Genomic DNA, 10853 nt, shown 5'->3' on the forward strand with positions numbered 1-10853 from the left:
ATATCCAGACGGGGCCCACATGCACATTTAACTCACTAAACATCCATCACTATCATATATTCACATTAATTCACCCATTAACATATTAAAGCATATTAAATCATTTATTGCCCTCTAGGCACACTAATCAAGGCCCTAAGCCCGATTATCAAATTCGGGTCGTTACACCATGTAACAAGAGAAAAAATAGGATAGAGATTGAAAAGTTTTTAGGATTTAAAAAATCTAAAAAAAATTGATTTTAAATAATTTTTAGTTGTGCTTCTTAAATTTTGTTACTTATAAATATTTTAATAAAAATTGCTTTTAAAAATTATTATTATTATTATTATCAAACCCGTCTAACCCTTATGTTTTGGCTGTTGAGTAATGATATGTGCACCTAAAATATGTACTCAACATTACATACAGTAACATGTCATTGCTTTTTAAAACAGTAGGTCCCAATTTTAATAAATGTGATTGGTTAAGCCAAACTGCAATATTACTGTATGTAATATTTTAATGTATATTTTGAGTACACGTATCATTACTCTTTGGCTATTTAACAAAAGTTCCATAGAGCATTTTGGCTATTTAACCAGTATCCCATCACGAATACCAAGAGAACTATTAGGTCTGGCAGAGGACCAGGTGCTTAAGAGGCCATAGCCTATTGGATAGAATAGATTAGAGACATGAAAATGGGCTCTCCGGGAGAGTATGATGATTTTGTTGGACTAATTAGGCACATTATGGCAGTGAATTGTACCATTCAGAAAGTAGTTTGGCAAGGAAGATTACTAAAGTGTCAGCAATGTTTTGAGGTATTGATGGCTTTCATTAACATGGCAGAAAGCTAGGGATGCTTTGAACGGGGCATGAGACGAAGTTAGTAAGATACCTAAGTTTCAAAATAATGCACCTTACCAATATAAGGCGATGGGAATGAGATTTCTCAGATTATACATAGAGGGAATAGTAAACAAAGTTAGGCTAAACCCTATTGGTGGAAATAAACTTAAACATAGTAAGAAAATAAGGTTAGATGGTACCCCAATGTTACCTATGCGAACAACCTATCAATTATATTCTCGGCTTAAAATGGAGTATGTAGATACTTTTCCTGTACATGTATTATACACCTAGATTATTTGGGAGCTTTTATTTTATATTCAAATATATGTAATTCGAAACATAAGGTACATCGCATGTACATTTTTCCTAGGATATTATATTATAAGTCTATACTAAAGGTTATAAATATTGATGCTGAAGACCATAATTTATATTTTTTTAAAACCTGCTTGCGTTACTATATGTCCAAGTCAAAGAAAACAAATATAATTAATATCTGTTATCAGTTCAAATTAATGGTATATTACATATAAAATAAAATACACAAATTCTAATAAAATAGATGAAAAAATATTGTAGGATGTTACTTCTGAAGTTTTCATTTATATATAGATATAGATAGATTTTCACATGTGGAAGAGAGAATAATTTCTACATATTAATGAAGAAAAATATAATTTTGAGATATATTTTAATATAATTCTACTACAGGTTAACTTCAAGTATCCAATTTTATAAAAAAGTTTGCACATCACTATTTGGCCCTATGTTATACTTGTTGGATCACTCCAATTGGCAATCATGTAATCCAATTTTAATGTAGTTGCAACTGAGGGAGTAAATAAGCCCCTTTATTGGAAAACCAAGTAAATGTAAGTAAGTATTGGAATTCTTGAACCAAAAAAGATTGTAAGAAAAGATCATAAAATCCCTTTCAAAAAGAAAAACTGGACGAGTGGTCTACCCATGCTGCTAAGACATTAATGGACCTTATAAGACAAATACATGTTACCTCATAGGCAATCCAATCTTATCATTTAACGCAGAATTCAAGGAGACCGAAGATCTGGATTACACATGTACTGGGCCCTCCTTGTGAGCCGGAAAAGTTGTCAAAGATGTATACAAGCTTACTGGACGAATACTTTTTTTTCTCTAACTTTGATGCTTTCTTTAATAAGATTGCATTTTTCATATGAAAAAGGAAATAGTTTATTTTTCAATATAAAAACATATAAACAAAATTAATGTTTGTTTTGGGATTCCAACAATAAAAGAGAAAATAAAAGCCCTCATTAAAGAAAATAAATTATGAATCCCATTAATTAAATTGACATATTGAATTACGTATGTGGACGGCTTATTGTCAAGTGATCACGTTTTCCAAGAAATAGGAGAGCACTCTAATCCTTAAGTTAACAAAGGTGTCTCTTGAGATCAACAACAATAAAATATATGTGTCAGAATGAATCATTTTAAGGTCCCTTTTTAAAAAAATTTGGGTCCTATATATAGAATTCTACGAGCCACCTACGACAGAATATAGTTATCGTGATTCGTCTACATGAGTAGTCAAAAGGCGATATAAATTTCATATTAAAAAGGACTTTGTGAGATTCGAACTTGCCAAGTCTTGAGCATCTGGCAAGCTTCTTATCAACAAAGGTCGAGTGAGGTTAGACTCCAACCTATTCGATCCTCTTTTTATAATCTACTTAATATTAATAAAGGATATTGGCGGCATAAATACCTAACTTTATATATGTGTTGCACTTAAATACTTAATTTTTTTTTTTGGCGGCATAAATATCTTTCGTTAACATTTTGTTGCAACTTTTTGTTTCAGTTGTTATCCATAGCCCACAGTCCACTTGTAAGTTTTTAATTGTGTTTAATTATATGACTTGGCATGAGATGGTATTGACATGGAATTTTAAATAAATAATTTTAAAAAACAAAATAATTAATAACAAACTAATTTTTTTTTAAATATTCTGCCACTTCTAATCTTTTTTTTACCCAGAAACAAACATGTAGCTTTATTGAAGAAAAAACATAAGAAATCTAGGCTAAATCGCAGAGAGCAAGAGAGAGAGAGAGAGAGCGCAAGAACTTTCTACCGTTGGAGAAGACAATTTGCAAGGCTCTTTGCTACGACTCTCTATGGACCCAGACCCATATAATGGTAAATATATTTGCCCTAAATATTACAGTGCTTTTTTTGGGGATCTGTATGAGTTTGATCTAGATTTTGAAGACAGTAGCATTAGAATATTATTTCTTGATAAGATTTTAAATACATTTGTTAAAGAGTATGGGCAGGTGGATTAAATTTCCATATTTATAACAGTGAAGCCATGTGGAAACAAAAAAAAGGGGTCCACTAATTTGGATTGTTGTGAGAATCATTGTATTTGATGCTTTTTTATTTCAGATTGTATGTGATGCTTTTACTGTACTTTGTTGACTAAATAGTTTAGATTATTTATTATTTTTCTTGTGTTGATATTTGCCTTGTGTTTCCAGAACGTACTTTTTCTATTGATAGGAGTGTGGATCCAAGTGTTGGACCACAGGTTCCTGATCTAGAGGTAGAAGAACCCAACAATAAAAGTATCATTCCACTACCAGTATGTGCAGCAGATGAAGGTTAGTTTTATCTAAATTTTGCATTAAAATATGTATAGAAAGTTCCAAGCATTAAATCCAAAAGACAAAAGTCAAATAAATAATAAGACTAATAAGCATACAACAAAACTATTAGGCGTAAAATTATTATTTTAATGTTATGAATTATTATCATAATCTTTTTATTACTTGTTGATTATTTTAATGATTTTTCATTAGAATTTGGGTCAATTGACTATGAGGAGGACTTTGAGTTACAAGAAGAAGAATATGAGCAAAACATTCAAACTGAGCAAGATGTTGGTAGGCCAACCAATCCTAGTTATTGGTGGGCAAGTGTCACACAGTTATGCCAACCAAATGAAGATGCAGATGATGATGATGGGATAGTGTCTGATGAAGATTTAAAGAGCCTTTCAAGTGGAGATGAAGGGTGTGGTCCCAAAAAAACAAAGAAAGATTTTAATCCAAATTCTAAGTTTGATGACTTTAAGTTCATGTTAGGAATGGAGTTTGCCACAGTTGAACTCCTCCGAAATGCACTGAAGGAGTATTTTATGGCAATAGATAGGGAATTTGTTTATGTCAGTAATGACTCAAATAGGGTGAGGGCAAAGTGCAGGGCAATAGGATGTCTGTGGCTGTTATATGCAAGCCGCCTCAAAAATGAAGGGAAAACTTTCAGAGTTCAAACCTTGATTGATAATCACAACTGTCCATTAGTGCTTAATAGTAGGCTGGCAAATTCAACATGGTTGGCTAAGCACTTTTTGGAAGAATTCAGAATGAATCCGAACATGAACTACAACACTTTTAGAGAAAGGGTTGGCAAAACTAAATACAGTCAAGTGTCCAATTGGTCATATTACAGAGCTCTTGCAAAAGCTAAAAATTTGCTAGAGGGCAGCGTGATGGATCAGTATGCTATATTGGACGACTGCTGCAGGATGCTTCTAGCCACAAACCCAGGGAGCACAACTAAGATCAAAACCAAAATAGAAAATAGAAAAAAGATTTTTGAAAGGGTGTATATATGTTTGAGTGAATGTAAAGAAGGGTTCCTCAGAGGTTGTAGACCTTTGTTTGGAGTGGATGGGTGTTTCTTAAAGGGTTATTGCAAGGGGATTCTCCTCGCAGCAGTGGGTATTGATAGCAATAACTCAATGTTCCCTATCGCATATGCCATAGTTGAGAAGGAAACTTTTGATACATGGAAATGGTTTTTAGGGCTATTGAAGGATGATTTGAATGTTGATGAGCCTGACTTATACACCCTCATTAGTGATAGACAAAAGGGCTTGGAGAATGCTGAGAGTGAACTTTGGGTTGGTTGTGAAACTAGATTTTGTGTTAGACATATGCACTCCAATTTCAAGAAAGACCACCCTGGTCTATTATTGAAGCAATTACTTTGGGCAGCAGCAAGGGCCACCACCGTGGCAGAATTTCAAAAAAGGATGCAAGATTTGAAGGACGTTTCTGAGGGTGCTTATAATTGGTTGGCTAAGAAGAGTCCGACAGAATGGAGTAGGTCTCACTTTCAAGTAAAGGCGAAGTGTGATATGTTGCTAAATAACTTGTGTGAGAGTTTTAATGCTGCTATCCTTGAAGCGAGGGAAAAGCCAATCATAACACTACTTGAAAAGATTCGATATTGGTTAATGTGTCGTTTTTGCAAGAACAGGGAGAGTGTTACCAAGTGGGTGCATCCAGTTGGGCAACATATATTGAAAACTATTGAGAAAAACAAAGAGGTACCAAGCTTTATTTTTTTGTAAGATAATTGTTTTGATTAGTTTATTTTTAAATAACTTTAATAATTGCAGGTTGCAAAATATTGCTTGTCAACAAGAGCTACATCACATACTTTTCAAGTGGACACAACATCAGGCCAGGGGTACACAGTTGACTTACTTAAGAAAGAATGCACTTGTCGAAAGTTTCAACTCACTGGTATCCCATGTGGGCATGCTCTAGCTTGCATATGGACTGTGGGTCACAATGTCTTAGACTATGTGGATGACTACTATAAGAAAGATAAGTATCAAATGACATATGAAGGGGTTATTCAACCCATGCCAAGTCCAGATCAGTGGCCAGACACAGGGAAAAATCCAATATACCCACCAGCTGCTACTAATTTACCAGGTAGACCAAGAAAATCAAGAAAGAGGGATGCTGATGAACCACCTGTGGGAAGCACCAAGACTCGTAGAGTTGGACAAGTCCACCATTGTTGCAACTCTAAGCAACAAGGGCACAATGTGATGAGTTGCACCAATACTTTTGTTCCTCAGGTAATCTAAGTAAGCTATGTGTGTTTGTGATTAAGAAGAACACATTGAGATGAAATATACTAAATAATTCTTATTTCAGGACCATGTTAAAAAAAGGAGAGGGAGGCCTCCAAGCAAGAAACCTACTGAAGCAACCAAAAAGAGAGCAGAAAGGAGAAGGAAACAAAATGTCAGGGAACAAGCTGCCAAGGGTGGACCTTCAACTTCTAAATGATCTTAGTTTTGATTGAAGCACCAGCATTTTTTTTATATGGTTGTTGTTTTTGGAAGTGTGGAATTTCAAACACTTACTGATGTATTTTGGTATGCCTTTTGTACTCAAATGTAACCATGTTTACACTTGTAGCAAATGGTAGGTGGGGTATGATGTTGGTTTCCTTTTGATGTATAAGGAGACATATATGGTCATGCTTAATGATGATTGGCATTTAGGCACTTTGGGTGCTGCTTTAATTTGCAAGGTTGTTTTTTAATTGTATTTTGTGTAAAACAAGTCACCAAATTATGTAAAAACTCACCCTTTCAAGTTATATTCCATTTGGCTATTGAATGCTTCCAATTTCAAATATTTTTATACAAGTTATATTCCATATGCAAATGGTGTCACCTGATAAACAACAACTCTCTTCCATTTAAAATTATACAGTAGAGGTTACTGACCTAACATTCTATCCAACTACTCAACAAAATTAAACATCACCCAAGTTGGTTCAATTTCACATCCTAACTCCACAAACAAATTATATCCAACATTTCACTACAACAAACACAAATAACATAGCTATGATAAAGATCCATCCATCACATTTTCTCTTCAAATATTGAGGCTCTTCATCTTCTTCAACAACAGAGACACTCTCTGCAACACTCTCACCACATCCTTTATCTCCATATGAATTGTGGCTCATTTGATGTTGTCCACTCAAGATTTCAGGTGTGTTTATTGCTGAAATTTCATCTTCAAGTCTACTTATTCTTCTTATAAGTCTTGGGATCACCATATTTGATTGTGCACATATGGGTGGGTCTACCCAATCAGTGGGAGGGTCTACCCAATCAAAATAGGAACAACCCCCATTCTGAAATAAATAAAAAAATCATTAAAGACAGCCATTTAAGATGAAGTTTTGAACTGTATAAACACTTAAATATTAAAAAAAAATCAAGAACAAACCTTATAATTGATGCAAGAGGCAAATCTTCTTCCAGGGTTCTTTGTTGTCCATGATGTCCTAACCACCATAGCTTTTGGTGGTTGGCAGCAGCATGTTTGATTTCTCATCTCCTCCCAAACTCAGCTACCTTCATGCCATCTCTATCTCTCTTGCTCTCTTCGATTCAGCCCTAGATTTCTTAAGTTTCTTCTTCCCCTTCTCTCTCTTTCTCTCTCTAAAGTATGGGAAAATAAAGCTACGTTTTATTTCTGGGTAAAAATAGATTAGAAGTGACAGAATATTTTTAAAAAATTAGTTTGTTATTAATTATTTTGTTTTTTAAAATTATTTATTTAAAATTCCATGTCAGTACCATCTCTCATGCCAAGTCATGTAATTAAACCCAATTGAAAACTTACAAATGGACTGTGGGCCATGGATAACGGCTGAAACAAAAAGTTGCAACAAAATGTTAACGGAAGGTATTTATGCCACCAAAAAAAGAAGTTAGGTATTTAAGTGCAACACATATATAAAGTTAGGTATTTATGCCGCCAATATCCCTATTAATAATCTCAAAGCATAAAAATTATATTTGAATACTTGAGTTAATTTGGCTCACACAATTGCCCTTTATTTTTTGTTTGAGAGTTGCCACACATCTAACAAGGAACCGGACCTCTTCTTCTCCTTTCCATTGCACTAATCCTTTTTCCATTGTAGTGAACCCTATCCATTCCAAGCCCTCTCTCTATTATTTTGTATTCAGCAACCACACCCATTCTTCACTTCTACTTCAAAACCCACCCTCCCTCTCCGAAACCTCACATACTTAGCCGAATCACAGAAGCTAATTACAAAGGCGGCCACCAAAGCTTGAAGCCACCTCATTTGTCTCATACTGAAGCTTGAAGCACAAAATTCTTGTATGGAAATGGGGTCCTGTTATATTCCTTCTATTGTATGAGTTTCATTTTTCTATACTTGTTATAATTTTTCTATTTATTATCTTGTAGCAATATAGTATTTTGTTTTATTTGTCATCTATTTTTATATAATCAAGTTTAATTCTATAATAGCAAATAATCTAGGGGGCTTGTCTTGCTTTTTTTTACATTCTTTATTTATTTTATTTTTTTGTGTTTTTTCAATTAATATTGATGTGCTGCTTGTTTGGTCTACTTGGGTTTTGGATGCCAGTTCAACTTTTGAAAGTTCTCATCATTTGCTTAATTCTGGCCTGCTACTTTGACTCAAAGATAATGATTTATAACTTTCCCTAATTCTGACTTTATCTTTAGGAAGCCTACTTATTAATTTGCCGCTACTTTTTGGTTTGTATTGCCATTTGGAATCATGGGTCATCTACATGTGTTTAGCTTATTAATATGCCTTCATGAAACAGGTTCAAAATATGTATATTAATCTCTGATTTTGGGAGGTTCTATGGCCTAAATTTTTTAGAGCATATTGCTAGTTGTTTTGATTTTAAGAGTCTGGTGTTTTCTTGTATTGTACTATTGACAACTAAGGAAATCAAAAGCATACTGTGTGAATCAATAGTTGGAAGATTTGTTGTATATTTTTTCCTTAATTTGAAAATTATCAGTAATTGTGTATATTCTGTTTTTTATGTTTTTTTTTTATTCTTGTACAGCATATTTATACAGACTTTCATAGTGAATACAATTTAAGCCTTACATCACTATCAAGTGTCTTCTTCGTCTCTTTTTTTTTTTTTTTTCTATTTCTTCATGGTATCAATGCTTAAGGTTCTGATCTTCCTACCTCTAGCATAATCTTCCACCTTCGATTGTCCAGTCGATTCTCAAACATCCAAGCATCCATTCGTTTTCAGGGGTTCTGGTTGTTTCTCAAGCACGGTGGAATATGGTGGTTCGTCAAGTCATTCACGGGAGTCCACGACTTTGCTTCTTCTCGGCGTCAGTTCTCGACATCTCATGGTGGTTCATTTGTTTCCTTCTTGGCAACTGGCGAGCATCGGGGTCTGGCTCTTATTATTAACGGTGGGTTCTGGTTCTTATTTATGGTGGTTCTCTGTATTTGTTCTCCTAAGATCTTTTATTTTTTTATTTTTGCTAAACGACAACTACTAAGGAGGAAATATCATCTCACACAAGTGGGCCCACACAAGCTCAATCTCGGGCCCAAAATCAATCTGGTTCTATGGGCTCTCTTTACCATTATGATGGCAGCTCTCTTAATATTACAACCCACAAACTAAATGGGAAAAATTACTTATAGTGAGCATAATTAGTAAAATTGGTTATATGTGGGCGTGGTAAACTTGGGTATCTTATTAGTGACCTTTCCGCACCTCAGGCGACCAACCCTACCTACAAGGTATGGCAAGCTGAGAATTCTATTATCCTTGCTTGGCTAATTAATTCTATGGATCCAAAAATAAGTCGCAGGTATTTATTTTTCAAAACTGCTAAGTAGGTATGGGACGCTGCTAAAAATATGTACTTTGATCTGGGAAAGGCTTCTCAAATTTTTGAAATCCGCACAAAAATTAAAAATAATCAAACAAGGTAATCACACTATTACCCAGTATTTTTCAGACTTACAAGATCTATGGCAGGAATTGGATTGATATCTGGATACCACACCTTTGTGTGCTAACTGCACCACAATCCATAGGAAACAATTGGAGAAAGAAAGGATTTTTGAGTTTCTTACTGGGTTAAACAGTGACCTTGATGAAGTTCGGGGATGTTTGGTTAGTCGTTTTCCATTTCCTGATACTGAAGAAGCTTTCTCTAAAGTTAGGCATGAAGAATCACGTTGGCGTGTCATGCTCACCAATCCTGAATATGAAGCCATCGAAAGCTCAACACTTACCTCGAAGTCAGGACCACCAACATTTGGCATAACCAATCCTGATCCTCGCCTTAATCTCAAGGTGAACGACCTTGGTGTGATCACTATCAATGTCACGATCATATTCGCTCCACTTGTTGGGAAATTCATGGAAAACTTGCCAACTGGACTGCTCGGCGTCACAATGACAAAAAGGCTTACCAAATTTAGAATGCCAATGATACCTTATCCGATGTCAATCCAGGAACTGCTCCATTCCCATTCAGTAAGGAACAACTTGCTCATTTATATACTCTCCTGAATCAGTCAGCTCTCAATTCTACCTCTGGCTATGGATCTCATAATGCATCTTGCTCTGTTGCACACTTTGGTAATCACTCTTCTACGGTAAAAAATTCTCAAACACCATGGATAATTAATTCAGGTGCTTTTGATCACATGACTAGTTCTTATCACTTATTTCAATCTTATTCTTCATGTTCAAATAATTCTAGTGTCAAGATTGCCGATGGTACTCTTTCTACGATTGCATGTATTGGTAAAATAAGACTGTCGGCTGACTTAATAATAAAATTAGTCCTACATGTACCATCCTTAAAATGCAACTTAATCTATGTTAGTAAGTTAACTACTAATAATAGTTGTCTTGCTAAATTTTTTCCCAATTCCTGTCAATTTCAGGAACTATCCTCGGGGAGCACGATTAGCAGTGCTAGGATTCATGGTGGACGTTATTTCTTTGAAAATCGTCAACAAATAAGGCAGCAACCTAGTTTATCTAATTTGTCTTCAAGCTTATCTAATTCTGTTTTAGTTTCTAATTTCAATTCTGTTTCTATTTCAAATAAAGACAAATTTATGTTATGGCATTATCGACTTGGACACCCGAGTTTTTCATATTTAAAATATTGTTTCCTACATTATTTTTCAATAATAAAATTGAGTCTTTCCAATGTGGTATTTGTCAATTTGTTAAGCATACTAGGAATGTCTTTCCTCAAAAACACTATACACCAACATGTCCCTTTTCTTTAATTCATAATGATCTATGGGAACCTTCCAAAGTCACTACTTCCTTTGGACTTCGTTGGTT

The 10853-nt window shown here is 34.5% G+C and overlaps 2 protein-coding genes across 2 annotated transcripts; one reads left to right on the forward strand and one right to left on the reverse strand.

Moving 5' to 3' along the window:
* Positions 1-2822: 2822 nt before the first annotated feature.
* On the forward strand, positions 2823-6303 carry LOC133820837 (uncharacterized). Its single transcript, XM_062253454.1, has 5 exons — positions 2823-3022; positions 3364-3486; positions 3685-5219; positions 5292-5762; positions 5842-6303. The coding sequence occupies exons 1-5, from the start codon at positions 3001-3003 to the stop codon at positions 5974-5976; spliced, it is 2286 nt and encodes a 761-aa protein (XP_062109438.1). The 5' UTR covers positions 2823-3000; the 3' UTR covers positions 5977-6303.
* A 41-nt stretch (positions 6304-6344) lies between these two features.
* On the reverse strand, positions 6345-7165 carry LOC133820854 (uncharacterized). Its single transcript, XM_062253455.1, has 2 exons — positions 6937-7165; positions 6345-6841 (listed from the first exon to the last, which is right to left on the reverse strand). The coding sequence occupies exons 1-2, from the start codon at positions 7042-7044 to the stop codon at positions 6503-6505; spliced, it is 447 nt and encodes a 148-aa protein (XP_062109439.1). The 5' UTR covers positions 7045-7165; the 3' UTR covers positions 6345-6502.
* Positions 7166-10853: the final 3688 nt, after the last annotated feature.

The sequence above is a fragment of the Humulus lupulus genome, chromosome 1 (genome assembly GCF_963169125.1).
Source record: "Humulus lupulus chromosome 1, drHumLupu1.1, whole genome shotgun sequence".
Taxonomy (NCBI): domain Eukaryota; kingdom Viridiplantae; phylum Streptophyta; class Magnoliopsida; order Rosales; family Cannabaceae; genus Humulus; species Humulus lupulus.

Bases quoted from the DNA above. Each gene is read 5' to 3' on its own strand.
- LOC133820837 (XM_062253454.1), top strand. From the start codon at position 3,001: ATGGACCCAGACCCATATAATG. The intron at 3,487-3,684 runs GTTAGTTTTATC...ATTTTTCATTAG, and splicing joins AGTATGTGCAGCAGATGAAG to AATTTGGGTCAATTGACTAT. The intron at 5,763-5,841 runs GTAATCTAAGTA...TTCTTATTTCAG, and splicing joins CCAATACTTTTGTTCCTCAG to GACCATGTTAAAAAAAGGAG.
- LOC133820854 (XM_062253455.1), bottom strand. From the start codon at position 7,044: ATGAGAAATCAAACATGCTGCTGCCAACCACCAAAAGCTATGGTGGTT. The intron at 6,842-6,936 runs GTTTGTTCTTGA...TATTTATTTCAG, and splicing joins CCTCTTGCATCAATTATAAG to AATGGGGGTTGTTCCTATTT.